The sequence below is a fragment of the Haemorhous mexicanus genome, chromosome 5 (assembly GCF_027477595.1).
Source record: "Haemorhous mexicanus isolate bHaeMex1 chromosome 5, bHaeMex1.pri, whole genome shotgun sequence".
Taxonomy (NCBI): Eukaryota; Metazoa; Chordata; class Aves; order Passeriformes; family Fringillidae; genus Haemorhous; species Haemorhous mexicanus.
Window position 1 is genome coordinate 33,708,919 of NC_082345.1, and position 18,319 is coordinate 33,727,237.

Genomic DNA, 18,319 nt, shown 5'->3' on the forward strand with positions numbered 1-18,319 from the left:
ACCTGGGTCTAGCCGTCAATTCGGTCCTTATTCCCCCTCAATAAGCTTTTACCAGCCTTTTTTGACAGCAGCAGGTCACAAGGGAAAGCTCCAGGCTCAGTAGTAAGGAAATTCTTACCTCAGTCAGTGTATATATCTGGTTTGGTGCAGGTCCTGTCTGGCCTAGGAGAAGTCTCCATGAGGGACTTTTCATCTGTGAAGAGTAAAGCAGAAGTGCTAAATGGAAGTTTGAAGGTGTGAGGATGCATAATTGTCCATGTGTCTCCCCCTGTGACATCCTGGAGCCAAACTGTGTGCTCAGCTCCATGGGGTCCCCAGGACACACCAGTGGCCATACAGAAAACAGACAGCGGAAATTGAATTGTTCATGCCTTGGTTGAACTACTAATTGCCTCTCTTTGGAAACAAAATATAAGATAGCTGCATAGCATTTCTTTTCCTGAATATGCCTGTCCCAGGATGAAAATCTTTTTCTTACGTAATTTGCTGTCCCTGGTCTGCTCTCTGCACAGCTGATTTACCCTGCACTGTGCAAACGCAGCCCTTGTTTACTCTTCTCATGGTCTAGAACAAGCCTTCAGTCATCCCAGGGGCAGGGTTTATTCCCATGGTCAGAACAGAGAGATTTGGTAGCAAGGAATTTCGCAAACACAGAGGAAAAGAAATCTTTAGCTTTGGGAAGAGAGAGCTGCTTTCCATGCTTCCTTGATCCTGTTAGGTTTGCTTCCTGGTAGGATGAGTGAACAGGATGAAAATAGGACAGTGCTATTGAAGGAACATACTTTGGTGACAGCACTATGCCTCCCCAGGTAAGCCCACATGTTAGTCCCTAGTTAGCCCTTCAATCAAAATGGGCAGCATTGTAAAGAGATTATAGCATTTTTACAGCAGCCTCATCTGGTGTGGTGTATGTGCCCAGTAGAGTGTGATACTGGCTGCTACTGAACAGCAGAGAGAAACACCAGCCTGAGAACTCTCCAACATGAGAACTCTCACTGGATACTACTGAACTATTTGGTATTGGCAAAGAAATAACATAAGCACATTGTTGTCTGTATACAAAGAGCATGATACTTCTGCACCACGTATCAGGAGTTTTAGACAGGAATTGCTCTATTCCTTAGCTAAGGTAACAGAACCATATAAATCTACATTCCAACCAGTAAGCAAATTTATTAATTTAATCACTGCCACCAAATATAATGGTGTTTCTGTATTTTCACACACACAGTACAACTTTTATAATTTAGTCTGCTAAATTATAATTTAGTCTGCTTTTATAATTTAGTCTTCTCATTTTTACTGCTATTATACAGTCCATTTTTAATTTGAAAGCTATCAAATTAACATGTAATTATAAAAAGAGTGTGCAGACACGTAGCCTTCTGTTCTCTTCATGTTTATTACTTTTAACAGACAGCTGCCCACCTGTGCTGTGTTTCTGTTGCCAGAAGATTGTAAATCACTGTGAAGTGAAACAAAGGTCAGTGCCACCAAAAGTGTCACTAGCAATGGCACCATGTGGTGGGAAGGGAAAAAAGAAGAAAAAAAATATTACAGCACTTGCTTCTGTGCTTGGCCAATACACTGCAAGTCTTGCTAAATGAGTGCCTTGCACTGCCCTCTACAAGCATAGTTGTATCCTCTAAGAAGAGAATCCAACAGCCAGTAGTGATCTGCTGTCAAACAAAACTGCTCACCTTTGCACACCCTAAGGAACAATTTGGAGAACTCACAAACTGCATTCAGAAGGGAGCCTTGTTTATATCACAAGGAGTCCTCCTAAAAAAAAAAAAATGCATGTCTGTGATAGCTGTTAAGTATTTTAAAGCATCATTCCTAAGTAATTGCTAATTACATTACTTTATTACAAGGCACAATTAAATATGTGCTTGAAGTCATCCAGCTATTTGCTGTTTCAAGGAAAGCACTTGAGTCAAAAGGATTTCCTAAATGGAGTCATTCAAGTGTTTTATTTCTCCAACTTCAGGGATTATTTTAGATGTGAATAATTGGACATTCAATAACCAGTTAAATGTCATTTCCATAAATTGTTTGTACTTTACATAAATAAAATGTTTTATAGGACACTTTTGTTCTCCCTTTGAGACACCTTACACTAACCACTCTTACACCAATTGTACTCTACTTTATGGATAATTTGGTCTAGGATGATTTGTGTATTTCTATTTTCAAACAGATCATTCACAGAAGCCAACACAGACATACATTGATTTTTCACTTTTACTGAAACTAAAAGGAATTGTATAAAGGACTTAGAGATAAACCTGAAGGTGAGAATCACAGACTGCAAGGTAAGCATGTAAAAGTACAAGCTTTTATGTTCCACCTAAAACAATTACAGGTTCCACCAGGCACAATTTAGAGACAGCAAAGGGAACTGAGCAGTTTGAGAGTGCAATTTGTCCTCTCTGAAGACCTTCTGAAAGTGATAAATGAGAAGAAATAAGTAGGTTAAAATGTGAACCTCTAACTTCCAGCATCTAAAGCTGAATGGCTTTTTAGCTGAATCACAGACATTTGCTGGTTCAGTCACAGCTGATAGTCGCGATCCTCAAAATGCATACCTAAGTATGACCTGCCAGTGGAGAAACCTGTCTTGACTACATTTTCCAAGCTCTTGAACTTCCAGAGTTGAGTTGAATTGGCATCTCACCCAAAATCCCAATGCCAGCATGTGTTATGCTCCTTGGCCTTCTCCAGCAGGCGGTCCCAGACTGTTCTTTGCTTGCCTGAAGTTAAACACTGCAGATACAGAAGGTGTCTCTGCTATTTTGATTCAGATCATCAGTGGGATGTGGAAAATGAAGGCTGGAGTCCCTGCTCCCATAAATACCGATTGATGCAACATGGGAAAGGAGTGAACAAAGAAGCAGAAAACCCTTTCCTACATATTTTATGCCCCATCTTCTCATAGAAAGACAGACTCCCATAAAATTCAGCTTCAATTAAGTAGAAGAGAAGCATGAAGGCAAATCTTTAGAGGAAGAAAGCATCTATATTAAAAAAAAAAATACTCATCCTTGATGTCTAATGCAAGAAGAAACTTCATCAATACCTAACCTTCTAAGGATGCCTCTACATCGCTGCCTTAGTATTCCAGACTGTGAAGTGTCTCAGAGTGACCCAGTTGGCTGGGTTTCAAAAAGTCATAGATACCTGCCTTTTTGGTACTTCTCTCTCCCATTACACTATGTAGATAGCCTGTCTGCCTAATTCAGGGCCAGGGCTTCTATTACAGGGAGAGATATGAAGGAATTGGGCAAAACAAAACTAAATTTTAATCGTTGTCATCCATGCAATGCTCTTGTCCTACATGTCTGGCCAAGAGAAGCTCAAATCATAAGCACCCATGGAGATCTACTGGGCCCCCTACAGATGCTGGAAATGAGCAAAATGGTCCAAAAGCCAGCAAAATAGGTTATTTGTTACTAATAAGCTTTAGGCTGGACTGAATAAGTCTTATTTGCAGACAAGGAAATGAAAAAACAAAAACAAAAATAAAAAATAAATAAACACTTGCTCCCCCCCCCCCCCCCCCCCCAATCCAAAAATAAACATTTCAGAGTTGAAAAACTAACTGCCAGAGGCTGGGTGAATGAAGGGATCATGGTTGACAGGAATAGTCTCTTCTCACTGCTCAGGTGCTATGAAAACTTCTGAAAGTTGAAGGATAATTGGTCTCCTGGTGAAGCTTGGGTTGTACATCTGGTCTATGACAAAGCATCAGATGGTAGCATGGTCAACTGAATCTGCTCCAGCATCCCTCAGTGACTGACAGGACAGAGTGGTTCAGACAGAAAGAGGAAAAGGGAGTGCATACATGCATGCAAACAGAAAGGCAACAAGGTGGCACAGAGCTTTCATTCTCCTTTAGAGTTCTTCAGCTGGTGTGTGCTGAGGGACGTACAACCACAAATTCAAAGAGTGCTGCTTGTATTTGACTGGTTTAGCTCTGCTGCAGTGCAAAAATCTCCTGCCTGGGTCCCAGATCACCAAATGCAACCCCCCTCAGACTGCTGCCATGCAACGAGCAGGCTATAGCTACCACCACTACAAGTTTGTCTCCAGCTCCACTTCAGAAATACAGCTAACTCTCTGGAGTATGCTTCATCTAACATCTTAATGCCTTCATACACTTACCCTTGAACATTCACAGTGTTTCCATCAAAACTGAGTGTACTAGTGGTAAAAAATATCTTTAAATGCTATCATTACTTATTGTAATAGTATATTTATACTACTAGGCAGGTATCCCACCCAAAAAAATGCTTACAGAAATAAAATCAAAGGCATCTGCTTTCTAGTTTGATCTGCCACTGCTCTAGACATTTAAACTCCGAACACATCAGAACAGCAAATGAAGCACCTGGTAAGAACAGGTTGGAATGTCTTTAATGAGAGAGCACAGGTCTGTAGTGGGCAAGGTGAGCTGGACAAGTTGCCCGTGCTGAGCCATGGGACAGGGTGTGTGATGTGCCCGGTGAGTTGAACATCAGTTCAAGGAAATCTCGTCACTAAGAGGCGAGGCAAGGTTTGTGTAACACTTCAGTCCTACTTTCAAGCCTCTGAAAAAGATAGCAAGAAGGGAACCTCTCAAAATCCCTGCTGGGGAGGACGTCGTTAATGCCATCTGGGTGTCAGCCTTGCTTGAAATTGCAGCGACTGATGTGCCAGCTTTAATTAACATCACGGGTATTTTCTTTGTGGAACACACAGGACTGCCCATGCAACTATCTGTTCCCAGGGTCACACTCTCCAGCCACTCACTACCTAAAGAACCTCCTTCAGCTGGGGTTAAAAACAGCCAGCCCTGAAGGGCAGCAGTAGTGGAAGAGAGATTAGCCTCTCTCGAACAATTTTACTTCAAAGCAGATGTTGGTGGCAGGATTAGCATTTAGGCCAGGCTTCTCCTAATTTATTGTCGCTCCTCGCTTTTCTCTTCCCCATTTGCTAACCCGCACCTTGGAACCACCGCTCTCGGCTCAGCCTCCGGCCCCGCGGCGCCCCCACCCCACCGGCCCCAGGTGGCCCTCGACCCCTGCTACCCCGGCGCCGCTCCGACGGGCACCGCAGCCCAGCCTTCCCCTCCGCCTCCCGGCGCGGCGGGGACTGCAGCGCCCTTCCGCCTGGCCGCACCGGGGGGAAGCGCAGGACGGCGGCGGCGGGGCCCCACCCGCAGGAGGAGCCGGTGCGGCGGCCGGGGACGCCAGCGCGGGCGCTGCCAGGTGCGAGGGGCCACACCGGACCCCGCCGTGGTGGCGGCGGCCCCGGCGCTCCCCGAGCCCCGGGGGTGGCTGCGGGCTCGTTGCCGGTGGCGGACTCACGCTCGGCCGGGCGAGCGCGGTTCAATGACAGGCTACCTGGAGGAGCCGGCCGGGCCACTTTCCCTGCTCACGTTTGTGGGGCGGCCCGCCCGGGCCGCTGCAGGAGCGCCTGCGGGCTGCCCCTGCGGCGGGGCCGGCTCCCCGGCTGCGCTGCCTGCAGCGAATAAAGCCGGGCCGCGTAGGAAGAGATTAGCTCGGGGTTTACTCTTCACCCCCGTAGGGATCAGCCGAGGACAGAGCCCACCCGCCTCCCTAAAAATGGGATTCCCAGAACGCCCTAATGGAAAGCCGGGCCGCGATCAGCTCGGGGGAACTGGGGGGGAACACGGCCAGCCCCCGCAGGGTACGACTTAGGGAGCGAAAATATGGAGGGAGGGAGAGAAAAGAAAAAGTGCCATTTGTTCCGCCGGCAGCGACGTCCGCCCCGCGGCTGGTGCCGGCGGAGGGAAGGGGGGAGCGCCGGGCCGCGCCCCCTCACCTGCCCCCGCCGCCCCCGCCCGCCGCGCCGCGGCTGCCGCTTGTTTGCACTCGGCTTATCCGGAGCGGAAATTCCTTTCCGTTTTTGTGAATGACAAACTCATTAACGATTCATCAACACAACCTGTTCCAGCCGGCCCGTCGCCGCGGCAACAGCCCCTTCCGCGCGCCCCCATTGGCTGCGGCGGAGAATGTATCCATTGAGCGGAGCCGCGGTTGTACCCATTGAGGAGCCGCCGGGCGCCGGGCTGCGCGGGGCCGCGGCCGAGGGGCGCTGCGGGCGGCGGCGGGGCAGAGCAGCGCAGCAAAGGAGGGGAACGCAAGGCAAGGGGCACCGCCACCGCCGCAGCGCTTCCATGCTGAGCCGGGGAGCCCCGCTCGGCCGCCCGTTAATTGGATTTCATTCACTCGTGGCGGAGGAAAAGCCCAAGGGCTCGGGCTGCAGCGGCGATTAGGCAGGTTCATTCAGGGATTCATTGACAGAAAAAAGAGGAGATAGGGCAGGCTGGCTGCGCGCACGCAGGCACACACACACACGCGCGCTCACACTCACACACACGCCGGTGCCGGGGCTGCTTCTCCCTCCCCGTGACTCCACCGCCGCCCGGCGCGGGGGAAGCGGCGCGGGGGGGGCTGCGTGATTCATTTTCCTGGGGCGGAGGGAGATAAGTTGTGCGGAGTTAGAGGGGTGCAGCCCGCCCGCCGAGCCAGCCGCATGCCTCTGTGAGAGAGAGGGGCGCTTCCAGAGCACGCTCCGCTCCCCCCGTCCTTCCTCATGCTAGATACGTTCAGACCCGTCCCTTTCGCGTCGGAAATGGCGATTAGTAAATCCGTGGCGTGGCTGAACGAGCAGCTGGAGATGGGCAACGATCGGCTACTGCTGATGGACTGTCGGCCGCAGGAGTTGTACGAGTCGTCCCACATCGAGTCGGCCATCAATGTGGCCATCCCCGGCATCATGCTGCGGCGGCTGCAGAAGGGCAACCTGCCCCTGCGGTCCCTCGTCGCCAGCAGCGAGGAGGACCGGGAGCGCTTCGCCCGCCGGTGCGGCACCGACACCGTAGTGCTGTACGACGAGCATAGCCGCGACTGGAACGAGAACACGAGCGGCGAGTCCGTGCTGGGGCTGCTCCTCAAGCGCCTCAAAGATGAAGGCTGCAAGGCATTTTATCTGGAAGGTGAGAAGGGCCGCCTAGGGTCGGGGGAGAGCTCTCTGCCCGGGTAAGAGGGAGGGGGGATGCGGTCTGCAGCGTTCCCCGGGCAGTGGGGATGCGCCAGGAGACCACCGACCTGGGTAGGGGGCTTTTCCCCCTACTCCCCACCTCTTCTCCCCCCTCCCGCCCCCCCCCATCCCTATCCTCGCAATGTTTCAAGAAACCCTGATGTCTGAAATCACTATGGCAGCGTGGGGAGGACAGGGCTAACGGGGATTCCGGCGTGAGCCTGGCAGAGGGAATTGCTGCCGAGACACCTCTCCAGCGGTCCCCGCAGGGCAAAGCGGTACAGAGCTTTAACTTGAATATGCTGAGCCCTCCACGGCAGCGGACGATTTTCTTAATCCTTCCTTTAAGTTAGTCTCTCTGCCTTGAGAGTGTGACATGTTTTTTCTTCTTTTCCCCGGAGCTCGAGAGGGTGCAAAACAGACTCTCCTTTGCAGGCAGGGCTGTACCAGGGAAATAAGTCGACACGCCGACTTATATCAGGTTGCATTTTCTCCTCCTCGTTTTTCTCTCCAGGTGGTTTTAGCAAGTTCCAGGCCGAGTTCGCCTTGCACTGTGAAACTAACCTAGACAGTTCGTGTAGCAGCAGCTCTCCTCCTTTGCCAGTCCTGGGCTTGGGAGGCCTCCGAATCAGCTCCGATTCATCATCCGACATTGAATCTGACATTGACAGAGACCCCAATAGTGCCACCGACTCCGATGGCAGCCCTCTTTCCAACAACCAGCCTTCCTTTCCGGTGGAGATTTTACCCTACCTCTACTTAGGCTGTGCCAAGGACTCCACTAATTTGGATGTTTTAGAAGAGTTCGGCATTAAATACATCTTGAATGTTACCCCTAACCTGCCTAATCTCTTCGAAAACGCCGGTGAATTCAAGTACAAACAGATCCCGATCTCTGACCACTGGAGCCAAAATCTGTCTCAGTTCTTTCCTGAGGCCATCTCCTTTATAGGTAAGACCCGGTTACTTGCTAACATCTACATGTCAAGAGGCGGAATCCGTTACATTTCGCAGAATTCGAGAATTTCGGGCGAGAAGCGGTAGCAGCATTTATGGCCGTCTCTGAGGCATGTCCCGTTCTCTGATTTTAAAGCCGACTTAAATTGAGGGGCTGTTGGGGACTGTTTGGGGGGGGTTATTGAGAAGTCCCGGTGAATTGTAAGCGACTCTTTCAGGGTTGCACAGGCATACCTGATTTGTCTGGCTGTGGAATTCCTCCTTGAGTCATTTGTGTTGGAGCTGGGAACTGAGCCCTGCGCATATTGGGGGATCTTCTTAAACCATTTCCTGGCGGGTGTGGGGCAAATGAGCCTGGGGTCGATAGCTTATTTGATCGTTTTCTTTGTTGGTATTGGTTTTGGGGTTGTTTGCTTTTGGGGTTTTGGGTTTTTTTTTTCCTTTTTCCTTGAGGTTACTGAAGAGCAGTATAATAAAAAGAAATGAACTGGGAATCTAACTTTAGCCCTTAAATGCAAGTTATGAATAAGTGGTGTCCCTGGCAAATGTATTGCTGGAGTTTTAATTAAATCTCATGGTAATAATGATAGACCTCTCGGGCTCGGTGCCTCGGTCAGCCGTCCCTCGGACGGAAATCTGTACCCTTGGGCCCAAGGAGTTCTGGTTAAAATCTGCACTCTCCTTCGTTTTGGGGAGGACTCAAATTGCCCCATCGGGGTGCCGTGGGGTGGGCATTGCATTATCTGTTAGGAAGCTGTGCTGTAATCCGGTTGAATGACACCGGTAATAGTGGAGAATGTAGGTAATCTGAGCCTAGCAGGAAGAAATGTGGGCTAGAAGCCACAAAGAAACTAATCTCCAGGCATTGTAATGCATTTCCTATTACAAAGGAACCCATTTTCAACCAATGTTGACATCCTGTTCCTCCTAATGGGCTGTCCCCTGTGACTTCCCTCATTCTTTTAAAATGCCTGAATACCTCCATTGTTAGCTGCACAACAGTTGGAGAATAATTTAATAGACCTTTGCAGTCTGCTGGTCTGTATAAAGCCTTTCAGTGACATATTGCAGGATTTCCATGCTGGGGCAAGGGACTGTAAGAATTTAAAGGCAAATCTCCAGGCAAAAAGCCTGTCTTTTAAACCTGGCTTTTAAAACAGTGTCATGCAGCGTGTCCTGCTCCCTTTGTCTCATTCTTAGTTTTCTCAGCTCTTGGACTTCGGTAGTAGGGGGAGTGGATTCCTCTCTTGTCCTGGTTTTAAGCCGCTGAAGTTAACTCTTGGGTTGCACTGCTGGCCACCGAGATCAGAATTGTACTTTCTTCCGACTTGATTCTAATCTCATTTGTGTTGAGCGATCAGTTACTAACCCTCTGTCTTACGTGTCCTTCTCTGCCTCTTTGTACAGATGAAGCACGGGGGAAGAACTGCGGCGTCCTGGTGCATTGCTTAGCAGGGATCAGCCGCTCGGTCACAGTGACAGTGGCCTACCTCATGCAGAAGCTGAACTTGTCCATGAATGATGCCTATGATATTGTCAAGATGAAGAAGTCCAACATTTCACCCAACTTCAACTTCATGGGTCAGCTGCTGGACTTTGAACGGACTCTGGGACTGAGCAGCCCCTGTGACAATCGAGTGCCGAACCAGCAGCTGTACTTCACCACCCCTTCCAACCAGAACGTCTTCCAGGTGGATTCCTTGCAGTCCACGTGAGCTCCCACCACCTCCCTTCTCCTGTCCGTTTCATGGGATCACTCCTCAATGGTTTCTCTTTGGCAGTGATAAAGAAATGCAGCTTTCTCTTTTTCTGGCCTCTGCTGTTAAGCAGCAGCTGCCAGCGCAGGCAATGAAAGGTTACACAGTATGGAATCGGCTATTGCAAAGGGAGGGGACGCGGCGGGCTCTCTGGGCAGCACCGTGGTGCCCGGGCAGCAGGTGGGCAGTGCCTTCATCCCTGCTTGGGCAGTAGCGGGGGCTGGGGACTTCCCGGTCGCTAGGGTGAGGCTGGGCAGGCTGGGCACGTGTTCTCTAGAGGCTGGAACTGTCCTTCTGCCCTCTGCTCTCAGATCTGTGACACACATCTTTGTCTTCAGTGAAGACTGGTTATTTTTGTTTGTTTGTTTGTTTTAATTTAGAGGAGCCAAAGAAAGAGATTTCAGCTTAGTGTATTTGGAGTACTTGTTTGCTAGGAGCTTGGTAGTATTTTACTTGATCAATGTAAATATTTAACCTTAAATTTATTTGCTTTTTTTTTTCTTAATTCACATGTACTCAAGAAATCAATCCAAGGGACACCTGTGTTTTTGTTATTTTCATAAATTTTGCTTTGTTTGTTTTAATTGCAAAGAATATATTTGCAGCATGCTGAATTTCATTGAAGCAAGCTTTCCATGAGGGAGAAATGGCAATGGTGAGAAGTTTGCAGATCAGGTTTTGTGAGGAAGTAGAGTCTCTTCTTTCATATATCTTTCTTTTCCTTATGGTGGTTTTTTTTTTCCCCACATGCTTTTGATGTAGGTTCCATATGATATATATATATATATACATATATATATATATTTAAATTAATTTAATTTTTTGCCTTACCTTTTGTAAATAGATCATCTGGGAGGAGGTTTGTCTTTGAATGCAGAAGATTTTTGATGACTTTTTAAAACTTTCAGATGTGCTAAACAGTGCATTACCTCTGTACAAATTCTTCAGGGAGCTTCACCTCAAATGCAATATTTTGCGTCTTTTTTTTTGTATAAAACTGGAAGTATGTGCGAGCATTTGTACCTGTGTGTACGCACAGTGAACCTGCACATGGTTGCCAATAAGGGAGAGTCTAATCTACAGTGTAAAAGTTTTAAGATGGAATTTATTATAAGAATGTAAAACCTTAAATTATTAATAAATAAATAACTATTTTTGGCTATGGAGAAGCTGGCTGGTTTATTCCCTCTTTCCCCTCTTTGTAGTTGTGGTTAATTACACATACCCATATGGTTATGTTTAAAGGCAATAATTGCTCTCAATAGCTTTTGTACATCCCCCTAAGACAATAAAACCTTGATTTCCCCTTTGGTCCACTGGTGCCTAAATGAATAAACAGTGAATGTGCTAGATTCTCATCTTGCTTTGGTGAAGGGAGTGCTTTTGAAGGCCTGTAGGTTAATTACAAAATACTCCAGCATCTCTTTGCTATATTAGGGATGCACCTGACTCTGGGCCATAATTTTTTTTCTCATTATTACTAAGAGTAAGGAGGTGTTGTTTTCTGGCTTGTTTATGAATTCTGGTCACTCTATTACAGATGCCAGGAGATGGGTTCATGCTCTGCTTAGCTGTCTGGCAGGAACTCATTTCACAGAGATTCATCAACAGTCTGCAGCCTGTAAATGATTTTTCTGCTGCCATTCAGCCACCTTGCAACTTAATGAAGGCAGGGAGGAAAAGTCTATATATACCCTTAGTCACCTCATTTCCTCTTTGGATCCTTTGAGCAGTTCTGTCTCTGCAGAAGGAAAAAGAGGGATTATAGCAATTGCAAAACTTCCTGCTGCAACTTATATTCATTAACATCCTTCCTGATGATAACTGGCCCAAGGCAGGGTGGTGCCAAAATCTGTGTGCAGTACCACAGTGAGGGGCTGGGGCTGTCGGCTGAGGTACTGCAGAACTCCTGGCAGCCAAAGCACATTTGAAGTAATTTTAGAAACTGCAAGTGTGTGAAATGAAATGCAAACAAAACATGGGAAAAAAGTGAGTCAGTGTCTCATGCAGTGGCCTAGATTGAGTGCATAAACTGTGAAAGTAGAAGTGGGTTGCAGTTAAACTTGGCTTGTGCTAATCCAGTTTTGAACGGTTTCCGCTCTTGGCATTCCCTATGCTGTTCTGTTCAAAGTGGAGATTTGCAAGCAGCTCTAGCAATTTCCTGTCCAGCTGCAGCTCAAGTGACTCCCTTGTTTGGTTGTTTCTTTTTTTTTTTTTTTTTTTTTTTTTTTTTTTTTTTTTTTTAATATGGTCTGTGGATAATTTTAGCCAGTTTCCTCTTTGTGGATTATTAATCTGCTTTCCTTGTAGAACCTACATAGCTGTGTCCCTACTGTTCTGCTGAAGTTAACAGATGGCCTCCCCGCCACTTCCTCTCGTTTTGCTATGGGTTTGTTGTCAGGCCACTTCTGAAATTAATAGTGTTTTCTGGCCGGCTGCCACAGGCCATTACCACAAAGGGGAAGTAACACATCTGAATAGCAGGAAGCCGGGCAGGGTCACAGCGTGAACTGAACCTGTTGAGTGCAATCAGACCTCTCCCGTTTGGCAAGTGTAAGGCTCCTCTTCCCTCCCCCCTTTGAATACGCCTTGCACAGAGAAAGGGCTGGCACCAAATGCCTCAGCTGTTTGCACCGGGCAAATACTTCCGGCTGAAGGAGTTGCAAATGTTAGTTGTGACTAGGTGCCCCTTGAGGTGAGGAGGAAAAGATCAGTATGTGGCTGAGTAGCCCAGGGGAGAAGAGCTTTGGCTTTTTCTGCAAGCTGCTTTGAAAACTTAATGCTCACAAGGGCTTCCTGCTTCCTTCCTGCTGCACCGAATGACTAACACCAAATGGGTACTTCTGCAATTCATCATTTTTTGCGACAAGCAGGCACAGAGGAGCTTTGCTCACAGACACACACACACACATACAGCAGAGTCAGGCTGAAAACTTGTTCCAGATTTTTCCTTGAGCAAGGCCTGAAGCAGGACTGTTTCAGACCCTTAGCTGAACTTGAACCAGACTGCATGACAGCAACTTTGGTCACAGGCAACCCCAAATTACAAGTGGAGCCAACCCAAAACCTGGTTCAATGTCTGATTTTGCTGGGAGTGTTGGCAGTCATAGGCTGCCTCTGAATTACAAGAGGAGGAAAAGTGTTGAGAGCTCTAACCCACAATGTTCACCCTCCCCACAGAGGTTCCCAAATAACTGTCCGAGCATGGTGCAGGGAATGGCTCATCCTACATCAGCACTTGCCAGCTTTTCTCAGCCTGGGTTCTGCTTGCTTCTGCAGTGTGTGTCCTGGTTACTCCATCTATCCCCTCCCCAGCACTTGTTTCAAAATCATTCACTTCCTCTGTCCCCTGCTTCATTTCAGTCCTTGCTGGGATGGGGCAGAGGTCTCAGACTTCTGAGGGGTTTGGCAGCTATTACAGTTCCTCAGCTGGTAAAGTAATTTGTGAAGGGAAGAATAAATCCTTTGTGCCTGTAGGGACAGGCCTGGTGTGTAGAGAAGGAAAGAGGAGAAATGTCCACCCTTTGCAGCTAACAAAATCACAACCTGCCTCTTCATATTATAACATAGTAATGTGAGGTAAGGAAATGCTTCAGAAGCTGTGGAGATTCTAGGAAGGAAAGCTGTACTCTTAGGAGTGATCAGAGCTTTCTCACATGACCCATCTACCTTTGATACAAAAGATGAAATTGTGTCCTGTCCTCTTTGCTCTGGTAAGGTCGAGGTTTCCATTCGTGTTTGTGTACTCACTTTACTTTTCATTTTCTTTGCAATAGCAATATGTAATATTGTGATATTGTGTTGGTTCCCCTTCTTGCATTTCCTCTTTCCCATTCACACCCTTTCAAACTGCTCTATGCCTCCTTTCAAAATGTCTTAACTCTCTCTGTTTTTTGCTGTAGTAGCCATAATTTTTCCCATATTCTTTCTCCTCCTATGCCTTCTAATTTTCCACAAGTTTTTTTCTAAGCTCCATAGTTCCAACTTTTCCTTTGTATTCTTACCCTCTCTTTCTCTGGTATTTTCTTGCTCTTTTCCTCATATTTCCTAAATCAACTCATCTTTCTGCCGGCTTTAAGCCTGGCTGCTCCTCTTTGTTTTCACAGTGAAAAACAGAATGAGTCTTATGGACTCAGTCAGTTATAGTGAGCTATAGGAAACGTATATTTTAGAGGAAAAAGTAAGAAAACACTACTGCTGTCCCCTTGCCTCTTCCTAGCAGATGACATTATTTCTCATCTCTGTGCCCTGTCTCTGTGTAGATTTGGTCCCACATGGCTTCCCTGTGTTCTCTCTGTAGCTGCTGTTAACAGAGAAGGCAAGCATGAGGAAGCAGCATTTCCTTTGGGCCTATCCAATGTCAGAGGGCACTGACTTCCCATTTGAAGAGAGTGGAGTGGTGAGGAAAGTGGGGCAAGACAGAAAATGTGTCCAACAAAGGCAGCTCTGCCATCAAAACTGAAGCCAGAGTTAACAATCGTGTCTGGATAACATTTCTTCAGCTTCTCTGAAAAGCTTATCCAAAAATTTTTCCCTGTTGAGAAGCATGATGACACTTTATTCAGAGCTCCAGGAAAAACAATTGTATGTGAACGTTTAAACAAAGCTGCAGCTTAAGCCCTCTCTCCACACTGCTATAAATCACTGAAAGCTTTGCCTGAGTGAAGATGGTGGAACAAATTGCTGAGCTCTGTTCTGTGCCCCCCTAGACCTTGGGTGTGCGTGCTCAGCATTGCTCAGTTACCCCAGGAACACAAATATGGGGACAGCCCCCACATCATTTAGCAGCACATATGGGACTCTCTGGGACTTCAGTGAGATGCTGCATTCAAGAAAGGTCTCTGAGTTTGCTCCAAACACCTCATAGCCAAAAGGCAATAAGGGTAGCCATTAATGTTTTTTCATGGTGTGTGATGACTTGGGTTATACAAACTCTGCCCTTTCCTGCCCCTGCAACAGCCAGAAATGGAGAGCGCAGCATCATACGTCTCCTTTCTTCATTGCCAAATTTGAGAGATAAGCATGTGCTGGAACTTAGCAGATAGTACAGACAGAAGGCTGGTATGGGAGCTGCCCTCTTTTGAGCGAAGTGCTTGTCTCTGTAAGGAAAGGAAAAAACCCTGTTAGATACTTTCTGTTGTTTGTTATCGTAGGGATCTGCAAGCGCTGAGGGAATTTTGAAGTGCTCACAGCCACAGCTTTTCCTCATAAGGCAAAGATGAAGGATGTTGACTTACCACAAACACAAGGAGATGATTATCAGATGGAAAAGGGGGGTATGGAGTCTGCTTAAGAAATATTTCTTAATGACAGATGTTGCATTCAGGACTATATTTGAGAGATGCAGCAGAAAGTGCTCCCTGCTCTCCTCCACAGCTGCGATCCCCAGGACACAGGAAGCACATGAAAATGCTGGCTCTCTCCCATCCCTAAGCTATTCTAGCACTGTAGATACCAGCACACAAAATGACACTACATGGGAGGTCTGTTTACCATAATGTGGAGACCATTGTGAAGCACTTTGCTTATTTTGCCAGAGACACAAGTGTTTTGCAAAGTTCTCCCAAGATCTTCCATCTTCCCAAAAGGGCAATGTCCTTGCTTAACTTCCAGACTTTTATTTTAATAAATTTTCTGTTACATTTTCTGGTTTTCTGTTAAAACCATGTTTTGAGGCATTATGGAAGTCTGGTGTGTTTTTTTTTTTTTTTTTTTGGTTTTGTTTTTTTTTTTTTCTGACCTCAACTCTGTAGGAAATGAATTCCCATCTGCAAATGAAGCCATCTAAACAACATTACTGGCGGAGAGTTTAAGCAAGGAGAAAGTTCTTTATAGTTTGAAGGTGGCAGTTTTTGGGAAATGACTTCCAACCAGAACCAGACTGGAAGCACTAGTATTCAGTATTTGTGAAATCATGTAAGTTGTTCAGTAGGTACTTTGGACACCCAAATGATATGAGTCAGTGCAGCAGTAGAGATTACCTGTTGGCACAGACTATGTTCATAACACTCTTGAACCCCTTGAAGACATTATCTGTCTCTGTTTGGAGACCATTAAAGTTGTAAGAGGGGTTTTTAGTTCCTTTTTTCCCTGCATACAGTAATGTTATAGTATTCTGAACCAGATATAGAGCTAGAAAGTCAAAAAGTGGTGAGAGAGAACTTTTTCCTTATTTATAAAAAAAGAGAATTTTTGTGTCCTGGGGACCAACTCACATTAAAAAAAAATATAAACACCCTGACCACTGAGACTTCCAACTATTGCTTGACTGATTAGGATTTCCTGTGTTATCAGTGGTCTAAATTGCATTTTCTGTTTCAGTATTTCTACTAAATGAATTTATTTGAGAGGTTTCTAGGCCAGCCTGGCTCTTTGTGAAGGAACATAGCACAGCACCTCTCATCTAGTCTGAAATTCAGCCCAGCACTGAGCTGATATTCTATTTAAGCATTAGGAATTGAGTAACACTTGGGTTCTGTACAGGATGTTTTTGTTATAAATAAAGACTAAATGTGTCTGATTTCTTGAATACAAATCACGTACAACAAATTAGGCTTTAACACACCTTTACAGTCCTTCACTAAAGTTTTTTTGATTCAGTGAAATTTTGCAGGCTACTGTATGTGAAGAAAATGTTTTTTATATTTGCAAATTGCTCTCAGAGGAGAGAATAGAAAATGCCTATTATTAATGGGCACCAATTCTTCTTGAAAGAAACTTCTCAGAGGTTTACAGCTTTGCTAGACTTTGTTTGGACTTGAATATAAATGCCTCAGGCCAGTCTAAAAAGATGAAAAGAAATTAATATCCCTCTGAACATGTCATCCAAAAAGACTTGGGCCTTTTTTTCTGAAGAAAATCCCTTGTTTTTTGTCTATGTAACAAAATCTGTTACTGTTTCCTTGAACATCCTCAGCTTTCTGTGCCTGAAGGAAGGAACTTGAAATCTGGCAGGGTGTGTTGAGATGTGACTGGTGCTGCTCCCCTGAATAGCTCCTCTTGCCCAAGATTTGAGCTGTTGGAAGACAGTGGTTTGAACATGCCAAGAAACTGAATCCTCATGAGCAACTTTCTTTTTAAATTAGCAGTGATAAAATTTAGCTGAGCCTGCCCTTGGTGCTGAGTTGCTAGGCCTGCCAAGCAGGGACAGCATAGAACACTCTGAAAAGGGATGAGATTTGTGATGCTGTGTCTCTGAGGTGGAGGAATGTGCAGAAAGTCTGCCCCAAAATTAGTAGGTTTGATTGGAGACCTATACTGTGCTTCTGTACCTGAGCAGTACCAATCACATGTGCCTCCAGCATCCCTGCACTGTGCACTATAAATACTCTTTACATCCCTGTTTTCCATGAACAAAATATTAATGGGGCCAGTCAACTAAGAACAATTTTGGTGTTGTTAACACAGGTCAACTGACAGAAAGCAGAGCACGTTGGTGATGTTGCTGGAAAGGCAAGAGATGAGAAAATATAGTTGTTACTGAGGTTCATTGTCAGTTAAATTTTGTATGTGTTGAAGTGTCTCAAGTGGCAGCTAGGTCTATACATTCTTCTGTAAAATTCAAAGTGCTTGACATTACAACGTTAATAATATTCTTTTAATAGTGTTTTTGTTTTATGCCAGCAATAATATTTCAACTTCTCTGTTGAGATGTAAATGAAAGACATTCCTTTGGCTTTACACAAGAGTAGCAGAGATCACACTTGAGCAGCATTTCTTATTACAGTATTAAGGTTTCAAAAGACTCTGCCAATTATGGTGAAATTAAATAACCAGGTTTCCTTTTTTTTTTTTTTTTTTGTGTGTGTGTGTGTGTGTGTGTTTCAAAGTGTATGTAAGCTTCATTTGGCAGGGATTTAATCAGTGTGGTATCTTTATACAGTGTCTTGGCTAATGTGAACTGGTTACAGCTATGGGATTTTACTGTAATGTTAATAATAAACCTAATAGTTATCTGAGGTCAAAAGAAAATTTCCTTTTCCCCTGAGTCCTGCACAGCCAGGTACAGTGTGCAAGTTGACTTAAACGAAGTGCATGTTGTTATATTCCATAATTACTGGTCTACATCCTTGGATTGCTGAGTCTTACAGCAGAGTTCAGTGAGCTAATCCTGGTTAACAAAGTTACTCAAGTGTTTAACCATTGGCAAAATCAGATGCTGGGGCATGTGAAAACACACTGCACACCATTGGCTGCATAATAACTGATAATATCCACTAATGATTGAAGAAGCTGGGGATTCTTGGGCAGGGCAATTTCCCACATTATTAGAGATTTCTGAATTAACTGAGGAACTAAATGTTCTTTTGTTCTGGCTGCTCAGTATAAGGGAAGAAGAAGTAGGTTTTCTGGGAGGTGCAGAGCCCTCACACCCTAGTGAGTTGGTTCCACAGAGGAAAATCAAACAGGGAACTGGGACAATTGAGTCCTATATCATGAGCCACTTAAGAGACCATCCTACACTTTTGCTTTTGAGAGCGTCACAGACAGGACTCATGGTTCACGTAGTTGCTGCTCTATAAATGGAGTTCCTGAAATAAAGCTGAAGTAATGCAGCA

At 45.7% G+C, this 18,319-nt stretch overlaps 1 protein-coding gene across 1 annotated transcript; it reads left to right on the forward strand.

Annotated features, from left to right (window-relative positions):
* Positions 1-6,107: 6,107 nt before the first annotated feature.
* On the forward strand, positions 6,108-10,930 carry DUSP6 (dual specificity phosphatase 6). Its single transcript, XM_059846821.1, has 3 exons — positions 6,108-7,003; positions 7,562-7,999; positions 9,412-10,930. Exons 1-3 carry the CDS (start codon positions 6,601-6,603, stop codon positions 9,717-9,719), a joined length of 1,149 nt encoding a protein of 382 aa, XP_059702804.1. The 5' UTR covers positions 6,108-6,600; the 3' UTR covers positions 9,720-10,930.
* Positions 10,931-18,319: the final 7,389 nt, after the last annotated feature.

Coding starts and splice junctions, on each gene's coding strand:
- DUSP6 (XM_059846821.1), top strand. CDS start 6,601: ATGCTAGATACGTTCAGACCCGTCCCTTTCGCGTCGGAAATGGCGATT. Junction 7,004..7,561: donor CAAGGCATTTTATCTGGAAG/GTGAGAAGGGCC, acceptor TTTTCTCTCCAG/GTGGTTTTAGCAAGTTCCAG. Junction 8,000..9,411: donor TGAGGCCATCTCCTTTATAG/GTAAGACCCGGT, acceptor CTCTTTGTACAG/ATGAAGCACGGGGGAAGAAC.